The 19,632-nt window shown below is 42.7% G+C and overlaps 2 protein-coding genes across 3 annotated transcripts in view; one reads left to right on the top strand and one right to left on the bottom strand.

Annotated features, from left to right (window-relative positions):
- Nucleotides 1-1,558: 1,558 nt before the first annotated feature.
- DNASE2 (deoxyribonuclease 2, lysosomal) lies at nucleotides 1,559-7,898 on the top strand. 2 transcript variants are annotated; one of them, XM_015813279.2, is made up of 7 exons: nucleotides 1,559-1,842; nucleotides 2,861-2,970; nucleotides 3,941-4,118; nucleotides 4,561-4,642; nucleotides 4,819-4,983; nucleotides 5,946-6,143; nucleotides 7,226-7,898. In XM_015813279.2, exons 2-7 carry the CDS (start codon nucleotides 2,879-2,881, stop codon nucleotides 7,591-7,593), a joined length of 1,083 nt encoding a protein of 360 aa, XP_015668765.2. In that variant the 5' UTR covers nucleotides 1,559-1,842; nucleotides 2,861-2,878; the 3' UTR covers nucleotides 7,594-7,898. The 2 variants fall into 2 exon arrangements, with proteins under 2 accessions (XP_015668765.2, XP_029139438.1); XM_029283605.1 differs by lacking the exon at nucleotides 1,559-1,842 and adding an exon at nucleotides 1,995-2,134.
- The window catches only part of SMARCA4 (SWI/SNF related, matrix associated, actin dependent regulator of chromatin, subfamily a, member 4), a 92,477-nt gene continuing 80,524 nt past the window's right edge, over nucleotides 7,680-19,632 (bottom strand). The window contains exons 29-34 of the mRNA XM_015813278.1: nucleotides 17,101-17,354; nucleotides 14,966-15,074; nucleotides 13,190-13,291; nucleotides 12,535-12,667; nucleotides 9,636-9,775; nucleotides 7,680-9,312 (exon numbers count right to left, since the gene is read on the bottom strand). Coding sequence (XP_015668764.1) covers nucleotides 9,280-9,312; nucleotides 9,636-9,775; nucleotides 12,535-12,667; nucleotides 13,190-13,291; nucleotides 14,966-15,074; nucleotides 17,101-17,354 — 771 coding nt within the window. The 3' untranslated portion in view covers nucleotides 7,680-9,279. The remainder of the gene's footprint in view (nucleotides 9,313-9,635; nucleotides 9,776-12,534; nucleotides 12,668-13,189; nucleotides 13,292-14,965; nucleotides 15,075-17,100; nucleotides 17,355-19,632) is intronic.

Below are 19,632 nucleotides of genomic sequence, written 5' to 3'. Positions count from 1 at the left end.
ATTATCTCAGAAATTATAATTATAATTTGGAGTAATTTGAAATACCATAGATTGTTTACTTTGCTTAATCCATTTATTTCAATAATTGCAGTTGATCCTGAGCAAGATATAGATTCCACCACCTTTCAAAGTCTTTTTAATCTGTTGCCATACATTTAATATTGTAAACTTAGTTACGTTTTTTGATTAGAAGAAGAAACTGGACAGCCATTTGTCTGAAATGGTATAGGATTTCCTGCCTGAGCAGGGGGTTGGACTAGATGACCTCCAAGGTCCCTTCCAACTTTATCATTATTATTATTATTATTATTGTTATTATTATTATTATTATTATTATTTGCTATCAAATGCAAACCAAAACATTTTGCTCAATGGGCTACCTGACAGCCCGATTCTTCTTGCAAAGAAGAAAAGAAAATCTCTTTCAGAGAAGTTTTCAGTCTTAAAAAGTGTGTCAGGGGTGTCACTCTCCTTTCTCCGTGGTTATTGAATAATTAGGCATTGTTCTAGGACTGTCACTAGGTGATATGGAAATTGATTACTTGTCATCACATGACTTTTTGACTCCTAGCTTTCATACAGACAGCTTTTCTCTTTGACAATCTATCCCTAACCTATTCCTTTAGGTTTCCCAATGGTGCACTCATTGCCATTATCACCAAACTTTGCTGCTGGTTGTCCTTTACTTTTCTTTCCTTCCACTTTCCCAGCATTAAAGCCTTTTCCAGAGAGTTGGGTCTTCACATACTCTGTCTGAAATAGAGTAATTTATGGTCATTTGTGCCTCAAGTGAGAACTTTTGGTTGAATTGTTCAATGATCCATTTGTTGATTTTCTTGGCTGTCCACAATATTCTCACAAGTCTTCTCCAACATCAAAGTTGAAAGAAATCACACTACTCTTTCTATCCTACTTCTTTAAAGTCTTTAAAGTTACCGAAATAAAGGACTTAACATATGCAGATAGTGCGTCTCCAGTTGGACCTGTGGAATGTCAGCTTTGGGAGACACCAAGCCACATGAGACTGATAAAAACACAGACCCCACCTGGACAGCTGGACACAGAGGACCACCAACAGGTAAAAGAGCCGGATTCATTGCTGTGCTTCTTCTCTGGATTATCTCAAAAGGTATAACACCTACCGAGATCTCAGATCTTGATTCATCATTCTAGGGAATTACAGCAGAGTCAGTACTTGGTGGCCCGAGGATAGAAGATCAGAAGATCGCCAAGAGATTCCCGGGCAGTGAACTTAATGGGGAAGCAAAGCCGCAGGGTTCTAAGGAGCCTTGACAACTACAGCAAACCTTCCTGCTCTCCTTTTCCGAACAAACCACAGAGTAGATATGATTTTCCACCTAGCCTGCAACTTAATGCAGGCGGCTGGTGCACTCAAATGACCATCTTCCCTCTTTTACTCCCAAGCGCAGCCGCCAAACGCCTCCCGCCACCCCCGCCCGGCGCCTACCGGGCTTGGTGTCGCCTTCGGTTTCTACCCGGGGTTTGCTGGAAGAGCCGCCGCCGCAAACTGGGCAGGGTGGGGCCAAGGCACATGATGTTCTTCTCCGTGGGGAAGTAAATACTGCACAGTATTGCCGGCTGAGCTTTTGCCAAGCTCGCTCGCTCGCTGTTTTTTCTTTCACTGGGAGCGCGGCAGAGAAGCGCGGTGTCTTTGGTCGGGGCAGCGCTGAGGGAGCTGTTTAAGAGTCCAGTCCGCATTGTCCCCCTTCGGTGGCTGCACTACGTCCTGTACGTCCTCGGAGCATCGGAAAAAGCTTCTTAAGTTCAAGAGAGTCAGCCTAACAACAGGCGAGGCGGGAGGAGCAGATTCCTCGGCAGGCGGTGGGTATCGCGCCCGGAGAGTTGAGTCAGAAAAGGGTCTGCGAGCGGAGAGGCCAGCTCGCCTTCGCGGATTGCAGAGCGCCGGGCGAGCGCTTTGTGCGTCCTCGCTCCCTCCCTCTTCTGTGATTTCTTTCGGTGTCTTCCGCCCCCGACGGCTTTAACGCTGGGAGTTCAGACTCTCTCTGCCTAGGATTGCGACTCAGCCTTCCTAACGCCCTCCAGGAGCGTTGGCTCTCTAGCTCCCATTTTCCATAATTATGCTGCGCAGGGAATGTGGGCGTTGTAGTCTAAGGTAGGTGAGGATCATCAGGTTGGGTAAGGTTGATTTAATTTCTCCGCGTTACTCCTTGGACTAAGATGAGATGCACGGAGATGTAAATCTTTTTGGTTAGACCAATTCTGGGTTGCCTGTTGGGTTTTTCCTCTTTTGAGTTTTGTGTGCCATGGCTGTCCTCCTAATCTGAATCTGAGTTATTGGGCGGGGGGGGGCAGTGAAGTAATAATTGCACTTTAATGAAAGATTCATTTTTCACATGGCCCGAGAGGCAACAGGTATCGACTATAGGCAGTGCTCGCATGGTAACAGTGAGTGATAAGTAAGCCAACTAGTTCTCCGTTGTGCAAATCCAGCACATGTGGTTGCTTTATGGTACAGTGTGAATGTGTCCTTTGAACACAGTTGTAAGTAGAAACCTCCAGGGACTATGCAGTACAAAATAATTTGTATTTCAGGATTATAAACTCCATTTGCTAAATGGGGAAGTGAAAATAAGTTGGGAAGAAAATTTAAGAGAATCAACTATTGAGATAGTTATATTGGAAAGGGAAAATATATTGGACAATAAGCCAGTTTTCCTCCCCTTAAAAAATGTTTGGTTAAAAAACTTTCCTCAGTTAAATACATTTTTAAAAAGGGAACCTTTCATGGGTATACTGACAGGTATATTAGGATAATGGTGGAATGTGGCAATTGTTGTCCTGACTTTCATTTTTAGCCATGCTTGTTCATTCTTTGCAGGGATTCTGCAAAATCCTGATGCTGCTCATTCTGGCACTGTCTTTGGCTCACACCTATGTTGTGTATGGGAACATTTCCTGCTACGATGACTCTGGGAAGCCTGTCGACTGGTGTGTGTTTATTTTACCTGGCTTTATCTTTTGTTTTCTCAAAAAAGATTCCTGCCCTTTTCATTAAAGTCCCTAGAGCAATTTACAAAAAGTAAACTAAATTCTCCACCTCTCTCTTTCCCTCCTTGGCCTTCCTGTTTCCCTGGCAGTTTTTAGGCTTTTCAGTTGTTTACCCCAACTCCTTCCTTGCAACCATCCATGAACAGATGAGTAAATAAATGCCTTGTGCAAGAGATGCAAGCAGTACACTCTATCCTGGCTGCCTTTTAGTCAGAAAATGCATTTATTTATTGTATTTATCAACAATCACACTCTACATGGACTCTTGGTGGTGTACAATTAAGACAGAAGTACAGATATAATGTAGAAACAATAATCCTTAAAACTACCCAAATTTTTCATAAATTACTACAAATAAAATTCCTAATAAATGTATTGATGACTGATTTTAAATTAGGGGTCCCCAATCCCCGGACCAGTACCGGCCCATGGCATGCCAGCAACCAGGCTGCCCAAACAAGCAAAGCCCCATCTGCAAGCTGCAGGCAGCACACAAAACCAGGCACCCTTTGGTCCATGGAAAAACCTCTCTCCAAGGAAGCGGTTCCTGGTGCCCAAAAGGTTGGGGACCTCTGCCTTAAATATCCTCTGAACATCTTAGCTCTTAAGGTTTTTCTAAAGGTCAGAAGTGATTTGAGTCATTTGGATTTCTGGCAGAAGATTGGTCTGTAATGTAGGTGCCACTGCTGAGAAAAACCTTTATTTCTCAGTGAGGCTATCTTTGAAATCCTGTGAGTCTCTCCACTTCCCTAGATTGCCTCTGGAGTTTACACCCCTAATATGCTCTATCTCCTCATTTCCTTTCCTTTCTTAATCCTACAGTGAAGTCACGTTGCACACTTCAGAGAAATTAAATACAGAGTTTTCTCATCCACGGGCTGGTTGCGATTTCTAAAGGCCTGTTTTTCAGGTTTATTGTTTACAAGCTGCCCAAGTCCCGTCACAGCTCCCCAGTAGAAGGCATGCGGTACATGTATCAAGATGGACGTACCCAGGGCTGGGTGCAAGGCAGGAGCTTGATGAACAGTACTGAGGGAGCTGTGGGCAGAACACTGAATCAGCTGTATCTGGAGGCTGCAAACAGGCAGGTGAGTCTGCAGAAAGAGCAGTTTCAGTTTCTCATGGTCCCAAATTAAAAATTGTGGTCATGGGGTAATATGGTTCTCACTGAAATGACCCAGGATGGACCTATTTGTGATGGACAAGTAGCCATTGGATGCAAAATTGTGGTAAAGGCCACATTAGCTGAGGCTGGTGTCAGGCTGCATACTTTTTCACATGGGTGGATCTTGTTAGTTAAAAAAAAACCCCAGAACCTCTGGTCAAGATGTAAAACAATAAGTCATGGACATAAATGCCCCCTGGGGAGAAAGGTTTGAAATGTCACCTAATGTCACCCCCTTAAAAAATTGCTATGGATACCTAAAGGTCTGCATTCAAGTGAATCTCTTTTTACTGTTAATCTCTCATGAAGCTACTCAAGTTCTGTTTGAAAAATCTTGCTCTACCTGTGTTTTGTTTTCCCTCCAGAGGGAGGAAGAGATGGCCTATGTCCTGTACAACGATGAGCCTCCAAAGGAGAATTTCTCTGGTTCTAAGGGTCATACAAAAGGTAGTGCCCTTGCATCAAATGTATTCAAAGAAAAAGACTAGCTGTGACCTGTGACTTTTCTTCAGTTTAGTCTGTGGTAGAGCAGACAAGCCACCTTGTGCTGCACTTCTGGGACTTCAAGACAGCTGGACAGAGGTTGACTGCATGCTTTGGTTTTTTCTCTCTCCCCCCCCCAGGGGTCATCTTCCTGGACAGAACTCAAGGATTCTGGCTTGTTCACAGCACACCTCGGTTTCCTTCCAGACTGGATGAGAAGACGTATGCATGGCCCCATACTGCCCTGACTTATGGACAGAGCTTTCTATGTGTCACCTACCCCTATAGCCAGTTCAAAGCCATAGGTAGGTGTGAGGGCTGGGGAACGTTAGCATGTTTAAAAACTCCATGCTGAAAATCAAAATCTTGGGATTATTTCAGGGCATTTGGCTAGGAAATGCTAAAATGTCTTTCCCAAACGAAAATCTTCCCGAACTTGTGGCTTGTGCAGGAGAATGAATGGATTATGAAGATGTAGATAGGATAGTCAAGACAGCAGAGCGATTACCATGGAAACGAAGGAAAGAGGAATTTATAAGTTCATGCTCCTAAGAAGCATAACTTCTAAAATTATTGTTCAAGGACTACAAAAATTTATGAGGAAGAATTCCAGCCAAACATTTTGACGCTAGCTTCCCTGAAATGCATGTGTCAATATGTCATTCAGTCATCTAACCATGCCAGCCAAGCCTCCCCACAAAAATGAAGAACACTCTGTCCCTTGTCCCCACAAAGGAATAGCATATGAACAAGCAATAGACCTTCACCATCTCTCAACATGATTCCATTTCAAGAAGCACACTATTCCTATGGAGAAACTGAGGCAGATTCCACATAGGGTAGTGCTATATCCCTAGCTTCCAACATTAGCAGCTGTATTCAGCTGCTCCAAATCCCCAAAATCTGGATTGCAGTTTGTTTTCAAGAGTCCCTGTCTTTGTGCCTTCTCCCCTTCCTAGCAGTCAATAAGGTGCCTTGAAAAACCAGTCAGTTAGCCTCATTACACAAACAAGCATGGCGAGAGTGGGGATGTGGCAACATGTTGCCAGGAGCCCAGTTTTGGCGTTCTCATGTAGACCATGTGGAGGAAGTGCTGGTCAACTTTGGCAAATGGAGAAAACAATGGGCCTTTGTGAGACTGGAGATCCTAGCAGTACAGAAATATCCTTAGCTGTTCTGAGGTGTCAAAATGTTTTTTTTTCCTGGCAGGATGATAATGTGCTCCCAGCCAATAAATCTAACACTGTACACTGTATTTCTGCCTTAGGGAATCAGCTGCTCTTCACGGAGCCCCATGTCTATGATTACCAGGTGCCAGGGGCCTTTGCCCGGGATCTGCCTGCCTTGTTGAATGCTTCTGAGGGGCAACATGTACAGGAGGAGCCATGGAACTCCTCGGTGACTCTGACATCAAAAGGGGGCAAGGAATTTGTCAGCTTTGCAAAATTCCGTTTCTTTGATGATGGTAAGTAATGATGGGGGAAGGTAGGTGTAGAAAGCAGTGTAGTTACTAGAGAGGGAATATGGCCATCGAGTTATATCAAAACTATGCTCATAAATTCATTTGCAATTACAGGTAATCCCCGAGTTACGAGTGTTCACTTAATGCTTGTTCAAAGTTATGCCATGAGCGCCCAAGTGCTTACGAGCAAGTCACAAAGTTACAAATATTGTAGCACCACGGCAGTCGTTTGCCCTTACGAGTGACCACAGTGGCTCTGCAACATTCACCCTGGTTATTCCCTCCCTCACCACTCCCGCCCCGGGTCTTCCTTAGGCACCAGGCCTTCAATACTCACCCTGCAAAGATCGAGATCCTTCACTTTCTTAGCTGCTCCAGGCCTTCGATGAGTTTGCAGAGAATGGAGGCCTAAAGTAACCCCAAGATCACACGAGATCAGTGGGGTGAGATCTCAAGCTACTGATCTCGCGTGATCTCATGGTACTTTAGGCCTCTGTTCTCTGCAACAGAGAATGGAACCGAAGCTGGGGGACACTTCCACGTGCCTCTGGAGGCTGGCTCAGGGCTTCCGTGCCCCCTCCCGGCCTCAAATTCAGGCAGCAGTGGCCTGGGAAAGGCCTCCGGAGCCCGGATCGGGGTGTGGGGGGCGCGTGGAAGCATTCCTCAGTCTCAAATCTTGGGGGTAATGGCCTGGAAAAGGCCTCCAGAGTCCGGATCGGGCTGTGGCAGGATTCGGAAGGGTTCCCCAGCCTTAGATCCGGGCGGCAGCAGGAACTGCAGCAGAGAGGATACGGATCTTTTCGAAGTGAGTCCGGTGCGGCAGGAAGGGAGGGGGAAGCATGCGGTATCTTAGTGGGTCGGGGAGGCCTTGGAGGCCCTGTTCCATCACTAGGCCCTCCCCTCCATGACCTTCCCCACTCTGAGATAACTTATGTTTGCTTAACGAGCTGCATGCATTTTAATGAGCAAGGGAGTAATCTCATTCGAGGTACGAGATTCACTCTACAAGTTTTTGAGTTACAAGTGTAATGGGCAGGCTTCGTTACACTCGTAACTCAAGGACTACCTGTATTTCATCTCCCCAGATCTGTACTCTGGCTGGTTGGCCCAGGCTCTTGCTACTGATCTCTATGTTGAATTCTGGCTCAAGTCTCATGGTGTTTTGGCATCCAACTGCTCTGGACAATATAGAGTTTACAATGTGAAGCAACTGGCATTCCAGGACCCAGCCACCACCTTCTTTTCCACATCGGACCATTCCAAGTGGTGTGTTGGAATAGAGAGTGATTCGGAGTGGGCCTGTGTTGGAGACATGAACCGTAATCATGCAGAGGAATACCGTGGGGGTGGTACCATCTGTTGCCGTGATGTCACAATTTGGAAAAGCTTCCACTCCTTGGTACAGAACTATACAGATTGTGATACCAACAGGATACGGACTCTAATTGGCTAAGATTGTCTATATTATTAAGGGAGCAGAATTCAATTAATTGGGAAAGAGATTGATTCGAAGGCATAATAATGTCCCTGCCTATCTTCTTCACAGTATATTAACACCCTACCCAGCATAATGCAGGGAGTTGTGCTGTTGCGTTGGTCTCATTTTTCAGAAAGTTAATTTCCAGCAATGGTTTCTTTGCCTTCTGGACTGCTCCCATCACTATCTTTTTCCTGTTACATAAATTCCAAGGGGCTACATGAGCTACATGGAAAAATACAGAAGGAAATTCTTTTCCTGTAATAAAAATGTATACAGTGTTTATTTTGTATAAGTTTCCAAAATCGGGGAATTCCAAGGAAATATTTTTATGTGTGCAAATTCTATGAGTGTGAGAGAAATAGGCTGATCTAAGGATAAGCCTCCCTGGCCCCTTCTGAGTAACTGGAAAGCCTTTAACAAGGCCTTGTTAAATACAGCATCTCTTAAACCACAGCAACCACAAACTTACTGAGTAACTTCCACATGTGCATCATAATTCTGTAGATTTACAGAATACATGGTCCAGAAAGTAACCCAATTTGAAATGGAGCGACTTCCCTCCCCTCTCTTGTCCTTGGCTAGACCACGAATATTGTTCCATCGCCCAGCAGGTCATGCAAGATGATCGCCCACAAACACAGATGTGGATAAAAGAAGGAGAGACTTTCAGAATGAGAATAAAGTACCAGAGACAAAATGAATAAAAGCTAAAATGCTTTAAAGATGTGTTCTGATGTTTTCATCTTTAAACTCTTTAAATATCTGTTTTACAAAAACAGGCCTGATCAAAATCTCTTGTGCAATCTGGAATGATAAGATATTGCAACCTGCCATCTCCTTTGAATATTACTACAGATGAGAAGCCAGATGGGGATTTAGGAACATCTGGACAGCCATTTTAAGCAGGCCATAATCATAGTTGTCATAGTCATGAAGAGACTGGGCAGCCACTTGTCTAAAATGATACAGGGTCCCCTGCTTGAGCAGAAGGTTGGACTAGAAAATCTCCAAGGTTCCTTCCAACTCTTGTTATTCTGTATTATCTGAATGGATCAGAAGATAGATAAACTTCAGACCTTACTGAGCTGATGGGAGGAGCTTTCCAGATGTTACAGTAAAAGAGAAGCACATTTAACAAATACGCCACGGTGATGGTGGGGTGTTTGTTTGTTTTGCTTAATTTATTACTGTTTGTTTTGCTTAATTTATTACTGTTTGAAATCCAGTGACACTGACACAGTTACCCCTGCCACCCTCCCCTTGCTTTGGGGGGAGCAGCTGGCTGTTTGACCTGTTTCATAAAATACAGTACTAGGAAGTGGACTGCTTACACACATGCACCCACAGGTTAAAACTACAGTGATTCAATACTGCAACTGAAAATAGTACTGCCTTTAAAAAAAAAATCAAGTGTTCCCCCAGTCATAATTTTTTTTAAAAAAAAACAACAACAGTTAATGCTGTTACAAACGCTACTGATGTGAGGACAAGGCAAGACACAAGTAAGTCCTACATCTTCACTGCAGTATAAATATGGAAGAATTTATACAGTTTACCCACATCCAACACTACTTTTCTTTCTACCCATTGCAGCTAAAGGACTAGAGCACCTCTGCTTTGGAAAAACTGATGCCTGAGGTCTCCATCATGGAATGTCACCTAGTCATCTTCTGTGCCACTTCCTGAGCGATCCTAGGAGAGAAGAGGAAAATACTTTTTAGTTGTACCTTAATGTATCAGGTATCTTCCTGACTGTCCTGGGAAGTAGGTAGGCAGGCAAAAGAGCAGTAATGATCCAGGAAATCTCATGGACGAACCAAGGTCTAAAATTTTTACTCATTGTACCATGTAGCTTTTTGAAAAGTAGAACTTGGTTTTGTGTTTTCGTTCTGCTTATTTAAATGGAAAATGCCCTCTCTTTCTTTGACCATCTCTCTCCAACAAAAGCACTAGATCTCTCCTCCTGGGATCACTGATGACACCTTGGGGGGGGGGGAATCTATTGTTTTACCTACCTCTTCTTGCTCTTCCTCACTGTCATCATCACTAACCACGGGTTTAGCCCGGGACCCACGGCTGGTGCGTCTGCGGCCTTTCATTCGGTCTGGTACTTTTTCCTTTCTGCCCAGTTTAATCTTCACTTTGACAGAACGAGCTGGGAAGAACAGACAGAGCGAGACTGAAAAGCTGGCTATGAGTTTATGTTCCTGTTCCATTATGAATTATGACTGAAACAGGTTGAAATCTGTCCTAATTTTCGTGAGACATAGAAACAATTTTACTTATATATCTGTATTTCCAAACACTCCATTAATCTGCTTCACTGTATTCCTAAGCCTAATAACCTAGCTTGTTTTATGAAATAATCACACCAAAAACTCTTTTTCTTCTTATGAAAAAATCAAACAGCCTTTTATGTCCACATAAGGATGGTGCAAAAAGGGCAGGATGAGGCTTTCCTCACAAGCTCTGGATTCTAACCCTGTCAAATGTCAGCCTTTCTTGATGGCTCTAATTTCAGGCTTTCAGATATTTTCTCTATCAGCCCATCATAATTTTCGTACTTTTTCCTTATGTTTAACAAGAAGTACCTAGCCAGGTCTTGCTATCTCCAAAACCCAAACAGGATCACAGGTGGATGCATGGTCAGAAATATCAGGAACATGGAATACTATATCCAGCTCTGAGTACCAAGATTCAAGAAAGGCAGTGACAAATTAGAACAAGTTCATAAAAAGGCCACTAAGGTCACTTAAGATGTGAAATGTTTGAAAGCCAAGCCCTATGAAAAATGGATATCTTTAGTTTAAAGAAATATGACTTAAGAGAAGATATAATAGCCACCTTCTGATATGCTGCTAGAAGGGCCGCAAACACTTGTCTACTGAGCCACAGGAAAGAACGCGAACCAGTAAGTTAAAACTACAAGAAAGAAGATTTGGGGCAAATATTAGGAGGAACCTCCTGATTACAAGCTGTCTGCTACTAAAACAGTATAGGACATGAGCTCTTCATGGAGGATTTCAAAGGAAGGTTGGATGGGCATCTGTCAGAGATTCTCTTATGGATCTAGCACTGAGTAGAGGATTGAATGGCTTCTAAGGCAGGGCTTTTCAACCTTTTCACCAACTGTACCACTTTTAGGATATGGCAATATTCAAGTACCACCTAGCAAAGTGTCAAAAACTTGATGACCCCCCCCCAAAAAAGGAAAAAAAGTGATAAAGTAAGGTAGTCCTCGACTTACAACAATTTGCTTAGTGACTGTTCAAAGTTACAATGGCACTGAAGTGACTTATGGCCATTTTTCACATTTATGACCGTTGCAGCATCCCCAGGGTCATGTGATTTATATTTGGATGCTTGGCAACTGATTCATATTTATGATGGTCACAGTGTCCCAGGGTCATGTGATCCCTTTTTGCAACCTTTTGACAAGCAAAGTCAATGGCAGAGCTGCTGGGGGCGAAGGCGGGACTTCCTTCAGACCCTCCCTCCCTTTCATTCCAATCTCCCTCCCTCCTCTTTTCCTTCCTGTTTCCCTCCCTCCCTCCCTCCTTCCCTGCCTCCCTCTTTCTCATTCCCATCTCCTTCCTTCTGAAGGAAGAATTTGAAAACCCCCCCCGTATTTTTCCTCTTCCATATATTTATCAAACAAGGAAAAGCCTCCAGAGACAGAAAAGACATGCTGCTGAGGGAACTAGCTTAAAAAGGCACACCCCCTTTAAGAATTAACTACTGGCTAGAAAGGAAAGTTAAGGAGCCAGCAGCCAGCACTTAAGAAAAACAACAACAACAAATGTAGCAAGTACTGGCTGCTGGCTAAGGCAACCTCCCCAAATGGCTCCATTCATAAGTAAAGAAATGCTACAGGCAAAATCCATTCAGGACAAAAATACTTCAAAATCCCTTGCAGCAAAACTTACAGCTAACAACAGCAGAGCAATAGAATTAGAACCCAAAATCCAACACAGGACAAATAAATATCTCCTCTCGAGCAGCCGGCTTCCTTTTGCCTATTTCAAACGGTGGCGCTTCATTTTTTTTCCCTTTTCTCTTAAAGGTATACCCTCCCAGCTGGAAACCAAGCCCCTGGTTTTTTCTTTCAACACTTCCTTTCTCTTTCCCTCCCTCCTGCTCTCTACTTCCCTCTTTCTCATTGCCATCTCCTCCCTCCCTCCCTCCCTCCCTCTGTGCCTCACCTCCAGTCGATGCTGCCTTTCTTCATTCCTCGTGGAGGCGACCTCCCCAGCTGCGTTTCTTGCCTGTTTATCGCTGCCACCTGTGTGTGTGCTGGAGGCTGCCACAGAAGTTGTAGATCTGCTCCCTGCCGGCCTGTTTGATCTCCTCTCCTCTCTCCCCCCCTCCTCCTCCTTTTTCCTTCCGTGCAGCTCCAGCTGACTCCTCTTCCCAAGGCTGCATCTTTTTTTTCCCTCTCCCTTTTATAGCCTCTCCTGTCTCCACCCCCTCCTCCTCCTTTCTCTTCCAGGTGAGCTGGAAGTGCCTATCCTGGGGCCTTTGCCTCACCCCAGCAGCCCTGCAAGTCCCAAGGACGCTCTCACGACAAGTCCTGTGCTGTGCCGCTTTGGCTTGTTCCCTCCCCCGCTACACTTGGCTAGGCTGGGCAGGGCCGCGTACCACCTGCCATGTGCCAATGTATCACTTGGTGGTACACGTACCACCAGTGAAAAGCCCTGTTCTAAGGTATCTTCCAACTCTATAGTTCTATCACTGAAGTTGAAAAGTATCCCAGAGAAGGCACATTACTTCTGTATTGCTACCAGGAAAATGACACAGGTGTATCCATGAAGTTACTAGGAGTTCAATTCAACTGGAAGAAGCCATTTAGATTTCTTTCTAAAAAATTTACACATTTGTTTTGCAAAGAAAATAATGCTGAATAAAAACACTCACATTCTGATTCAGATCCTTCCTCTTCTCCCTCTTCTTCCTCCTCACTCTCTTCTCCCTCGCTGTCTTCCTCTTTTTCAATTTTTTGCCTCACGCTAGTAAAGACAGACTGCAGAACAATTGAGTCTTCATAAATCTGCAGGAAACCATAGAAGAAAGGAAGATGTAGAAATTATGATTGATCTAACACTTCCATTCCACTGGGCTAAGTTCTATATTTATCTTTAGTCTATGCCCTTAATTGTTATGATGGTTTTGTTTAAAAAAATGGGGTCATTCTTAATACTACTGGGGATTTATGGAACATTTTTGAGTTCTATCCTGTCATATATCTTGCTCTAATCTTCCAACAATCTTGTGTTCCATATGAAGTTGGGGTGAGAGAATAGAAAAGAGCTTTAAGAGATTCATAAGACTAATGGTTTGTCATACCTCTGCAAAGGAATTCTTGCTATATTTATTCTGCCTACAACCATGGTGTTATAAAAAGTACTGAACCCATCTGCTTACACAGCACAGAAACTATGCATCTCTAAAAACACAACTCAATTGTCCTAACTTATTTAACTAAAGGAGAATTAGTTCAACTCGCCATAGGGAGTAACCATACACTTTTTTAGTGTCAAGCACGTGCTCTAACTGCAGGAAGATGGCTTACCAGTGATCCTTCAAGATTGAAAGTCTGAGCATTCTGACATAGAAGCATGACATCCTTCTCCAAATCGTTTAGGCTGCGATATTTGTGGTTCCGGATACGCTCCTGAAAGTGAAGTGGGGGGCAGAGGAGAAACAAAAACAATGTTTTATTGAACAAAAGATTCAGATTCCTGCCTTCATTCACTTGTCATCAGAATGAGATGATGCCCCTATACATATGCATATTTCAGCAACTGAGAGGAGAAAAAGGAGCAATTCTTAAAGCTGAAAGGGATAGTATCCTCAAACATTATTTTAAAATTAAGAACACGGACAAAGATAGTTAGATCAGTATGGATTCTGTAAAACACCTGTGCTGTTAATTCACTTAAAAGATATGTAGAAACATCCATTGTACAATTATATTCAATTATACAATATTTACAATTATACAATATTTCAATAATACTGGCTTTGTGAGGGTATTGACTGAAACTCTGATTGTTGAACAAATGAACTTGCAAAACTGAATGAGCAAGATGGCTGTCTGAGATTTTGGCCCTTAAAAGGCCTCAAGGGAAATCCCTAATTATGTGACTCAATTGATGAGTAGGTGGATCTTTGGTAATCCAAACTATCCCCTTTGTCCTGAAACTAGTTTGAAAGCCTCAAGATGATGTAATGCTATCTTACAAAGTTAAAATACAAAGGGGAATAACTCAGGATCTAAATGCACATGAATCTTTTTGTTGTTGTTGAAGGGAGGGCATTTTGAAATTAAAATCTAAATTTATCTAAACAAGCAAATAAAATTCACTGAAGTTTTTAAAAAGTTACCTTCTCTAACTCAGAAGGGCTTCGTTCAGTAAATCAGAGATACTACAAACTACTACAAAGTCTTCCACCATCCAGTTCAGGAAACCAGCATGCTATTGCATTCTTTGAATGTATACACTTTAATACATTAAAATATATTAAGAACTATTTAAGACATACCCTATAACACAGCTTTAAAAAGATATAGTGAAATATTGATGGCTAGTATTTCCATGTTTCCAATGGGCTATATACCTTACCAAAGTTATAGTTATGTGCAACACTTATTTACAAGCCATCTAGCTGCATCAGAAAGTGTTCTCGGAAATAATGCAGAACGATGGGCATCCCACAGTTAGAAATTGCAATGGCACATGTTAAATTACGCTGCACTGGGAAATCAGTTTACTAACCTTGTTGTAGGCATTGAACTATGGGCTCAGCCTGCTCTTCTAAACAAAGGGACAGAAGGTAGGCATGTGATCTTGTGAGGAAACTCCTGTAGGTGGTTTCCCCATCACATAACCAATCTCAAGTCAGTCTTCTCAACCTGACTGGATATCATCTGCTAAGTGGGTATGGGAAATGAAATTGGCTGTGGTTATGGGCCACTCTGCTTCTCTCAGGTTTGTTTGCTCACATGAGGCAAAACTACCCTATTTGGTTCAAATCCAAGGTGCTGCATCCTGCTTAAGATGGGCAGGCCTATTTCATCATTCCTGTTATCAAGAGCCACTTTGGTATTAAAATGTTGAACTAGCAACTGGCTTTCTAGTGCCACCTTAGGCATAGAAGACAGCTGGGTGACTTTCTTAGCCCAACCTACCTTAAAGGTGGTGGTTGTGGGGAAAATAGGAGGTATGAGCATTATATGCGCTGCCTTGAGTTGCATAAATAAAGATGGGATATAAGTCAAGTAAGCAAATAAACAAACATTGGGCCCTTCTCTGAATTAGAGAAAGATAAACAACTCCTAAGGTACCTTTATCTTCTTGAAATCCACTGGTTTGCGAATGAGTTCATAATATTCTGGAAGCTCTTTTCGAGAAGGCAGTTGAATGAAGACTTCACTAAGCTGACGTCCACTGCTGCTACAAGGCAAGGTGAAGGAAAACATCTAAAACATGGCGTGCCTTTCCCAGTGCAGGCCAGTTCAGAGGCACCTGCCCTGGCTGTCAGGGACTGAAGAAGTGAAGTGAAATATGGAGACAATTCTATTTTATATTACTAAAGTGCACCTACTAATGGCTGATATGCTGGATTAGTAGCTACGGAGGAGCCAAGAAAGAGCCTATTTTACCTGCAGGATTAATGTGTATTTATTAATATGAAGCACAGCAAATCAATTTTTATTTATACAATGTGTAGGAAAATTTAAATCTATACCTACTTACTTCAAGCTGCAAATCTGATGAAAGTAGTTTTCTCCTGCTAGTTCATGTAACATTGGTTGTTTTTTTTAAATGTCGATTGACAAAATGTATTTTACCCCCTGCTTCCCTCAATATTTTAATTTCACTAAAATTATGGTTGGAAAGAAAAAGTTTGGTATCTTATTCTGGCATACTATCTTCCTACTGAAAATTGCTCTCCTCCCCCACTGTTAAGGTTTAATCATGCAAATATTTTCTGATGTGGCTCTGAAGCATTACATTAGCTGAAGAATTTGAAATCTTGGCATGCAATGGATGAAGCCTGTCAAAATACAGGAGAGCAGCACTGATGGGGTGAATCAGACCTGAGAAACAATATATGTTAAAACCAAAGCTTTATTTCACAATAGAAGAGAGGGAAGTGAACTGCTTGTCATAGGTCTGTCAAGACTGGAAGCTTAATAGTTTTATCTAACATTAGGCAACAATTATGTTTACTATAATGAAAATTCAGAGCTGTGAGGCTCTGGCGGAGAATGGTTTTAGAAGAAAGGATCAATGTTAGCCTTTTCCAATATGATGCCCTCCAGATATACTGGGACATCAAACTGGCTAGGAATTCTGAAAGTTGTAGTTCCAATTCAGTGGAAAGTGACATTGTGCAAAAGATCCACGTAGGGGAGGAAGACATTGTGAATGGTTTGCTGCTACCATCTCTGACCCTCTGAAAAATGGAGCTTTTGTACTCATAAGGCAGGGGGTGCGGTGGCTCAGTGGTTAAAGATGCTGAACTTATCAGCTGTAAAGCTGACAGCCGGATTTGAGACCCGAGTGCCGCATGATGGGGTAAGCTCCTGTTCCTGCCCACCAATCAATTCGAAAGCATACAAATTTGAGTAGATAAATAGGTACCACTTCAATGGGAAGGTAACAGCTTTCTGTGTGCCTCGGCATATAGTCATGTTAGCCACATGACCACAGAAATGTCTTTAGACAACACTGGCTTCTCTGCTAAGAAAGGGCGATAAACACCGCCCCCTAGAATCAAATGTGACTGGACAGGGGAAATCTTTATCTTCACTCATAAGGCAGCCAATATATTGGGTCACTGTTCCAGCATGACACTCATACTCACCCCATTCCACTTTTTCACTTCTCAACAATATCTCTCTGATATGCATAAGTTGGTCCTTGACTTGCAACAGTTCATTTAATGATCGTTTGAAGTTACAACGGCACTGAAAACAGTGAATTATGACCATTTTTCACACTTGCAACCACTGCAGCATCCCCATGGTCATGTGACCAAAATTCAGACACTTGGCAATTGACTCACTTTTATGACGGTTGCAGTGGCCCAGGGTTATGCCACCTTCTGACAAGCTAATCAATGGGGAAGCCAGATTCACTTAACAATTGTGTTGCCAACTGCAGCAATCCACTTAACAACTGTGGCAGGAAAGGTTATAAAATGAGGCAAAACTCACTTAACAACTGTCTTAATGAGCGACAGAAATTTTGGGTTCAATTGTGGTTTTCTATCGAAGACCACCTGTAGTCTTGGTTTTTCACATAAATCCCAGTATTTCACATCATGCTGGATTCCCCTTCAAGGTCCAGAGGCAGCAGAATCAATAAATATTTAGATACTGCTAAACAAACATCTGTCCAGAGGAGAAATACTGATGGCTGAGGATATGAAACTGTATAATTATAGGGGAGAAATGTCCCTTCTTTCGGTTACCTGTCTTTATACTTAATCACAGCATCTACAATCTTCTTCATTTTCTTAGTGAGGTTGGGTGGATTTGGAGAGAGCTTCTCAGCAGGGGGCCGGCCTCGCTTTTTCTGCTTTTTGCTGTCATCGTCTTTGTCCCGGCTACGAGTGCTGGTGGTTGGGGTTGAGGAACTGACATCCACGTCTCTCTTGCGCTTGCGGGAGGATTTCTTCTGACGCACCTCCTCTTCGATCTCCTCTAGGGTACCCTCTTCTATGGCCTATAGATGATAAGAACAGCAGTCAGCCACCCAAGTACAACAAAAAGCGAGCGGGACAAGAGCACACCGTGAAATGACTGAACGTGAACATTCACACACAGCCGAGCCACCTAAGCACAGTGAGGCAAATGGGATGTCTACATGGGCTGCTTCCCCAAAGGCATCACTTCCCAGGGTAGTCAGTTATGGATCATGGAAGGCTGCAACACTAAAAGGTGGAAAGGAAAGCTAGTTCTCTTACCTACAAGCTTTTCTTCTCATGTTAAACAGGGCCAACAGGCAGAAGACTCTGTAGAAACCATGCAGAGCAGGTTGTGGGGATGCCCCTTCCTGCCAGTTCTGTTGCAATTTCTTCCAAAGCAGCAAGGAGACCTGAGGCTACTAACCACCCGTTAGCCATAAATTTTTATGCTTCAGATTGCACAGTAAGAGAGGAAAAGAAGCAAGTTGACTGAAGGCCATGTATAACAGAAGTAGGAAAACTCAGAAGTAAAACTACCCATCTTTCATTTTTATAGTCATACATGGCTAGAGGATCTCACTTACTCAACATTCAAAGGAACCTAGAGATGAAACTGCAACAGCTGTGTAATGTCAGCAAATCATAGAAAGTCTTTACATGGAGAATGGCCTGCCAACATGGTTCATCATTTGTACCTTACATGACATTTAAAGTAAGCAGAGTTCCTGACCTCAAATAGCTTTGTAGGACCTCTTATGAGATGTACTTTATGAAAAAGAATGAAATCAAGCAGACCATTTTTTAATATTGCAATACAGAAATAAAAAGCATTAACTCCTTAAAATTCTTAATTGGTAGCATCAAACGTCTAACAGCCTGGGAGAAGGAAGCACTTAATTTTATTTGCAGTCCTTCTTTTATCTACCAAGCCCCAGCACTATCTTTATACTTGCTGTACTTTTTCTTTGAAATAATTGTTTGGCTCCAATTCTATCCATAATTTGCTAGTTCAGACCCTAAGAGAAAACTGGTTAATTAACCTACAGTGAATTATGGCATACTGAAAATAGATGTGGGAAAAGGAATGATAGTTTAATTAATTAAGATATATGCATGTAAATAGGTCCAACAATTCTTCATTCCACCTTGAACATCTAGGTTTTAAACTCAAGGCACGTTCAATTTATGACTGAAATCCCACTTTTTAATGAATAGGAGACCGCTCTGTTCTTCTGATCTTGGATAGTGGGAAATATAGCAGGGTTCCTCATGACCCATACTTCTCTTTGCCCAAAAAATATATACGGCTAGGAGAGAATCATTGGTAGGCAAATATGTAGCATTAGACTCAATATATTAATGAGCTATTCTTGGCAGTTTCAAACAAGGGAAGCAATCTATTTAATTATGCTATTGTTTGAAGAGATCAAGGAGAACAGAAATGCGCCTTGGAAATTACAGCCTGAGATCCCAAGGCCCTTTTTCATTACATCTAGCATCAGCCACCCTCCCTGCAACAAGGCAACAACATGTACAACCATGGGGTGTTTTCTGACCTAGAAAAAAACTAGGCCATAGACATCACAATGCCAGCTGATAAGGAACTGAAATGTAGAATTTGTTTGTCTTATATGGAGTCTGATAAATTTGGAAAATGGTGAAGAACAAGTGTAATAGAAAGGAAAGGTTCTTGACTGAATGTAAGCAAATACTAGCTCAGAGATCTCTTTTTGTTTTATTTTTTTAAGGCTTGGCCTTTGAGAGACAGCTACAACAACTCTGATTTACTCCATTCTTCAAAACAGTAAGAGAGACAACTTCTACATGAATTCATGGAATGGGTCTCTTTTATTATACTACAAGTAACGTATTTCAACGTTGGCTAATACACAGAGCAGTGCAGAAACCTGACATACACAGAACTTCTTGTTCTGCATTTCTCTCACAAATGGAACAAAAATACAAGGATGGGCAAGACTGTTTCTGCTCAGTTCCTTCCACTGTACCAGCATTTCACCCCTTAGCTTAGCCAAAGTCTCCTCCAGAGAAAGGAGAATGGGATGTAATTAATCAAGGAACTATGAACAATTGTACCTTCCATTCTCTCCTGGTGTCTATGTGTCTATTAGTGACTAATTTGTGGATATCTGGAAAAGATGTAAGACGTGGAATACTGCTATGCCACTGACTAGGCCAGTGGTGGCGAACCTATGGCACGGGTGCCAGAGGCGGCACTCGGAGCCCTCTCTGTGGGCACACATGCCATTGCCCCAGCCTTGCCTCCCCCAGCGATCCCCTCCTCTCCAGCAGCCCCCC

Source organism: Protobothrops mucrosquamatus, unplaced genomic scaffold, assembly GCF_001527695.2.
Source record: "Protobothrops mucrosquamatus isolate PMUCROS unplaced genomic scaffold, P.Mucros_1.0 scaffold150, whole genome shotgun sequence".
Taxonomy (NCBI): Eukaryota; Metazoa; Chordata; class Lepidosauria; order Squamata; family Viperidae; genus Protobothrops; species Protobothrops mucrosquamatus.
This window is presented reverse-complemented; position numbering and strand designations above follow the sequence as displayed.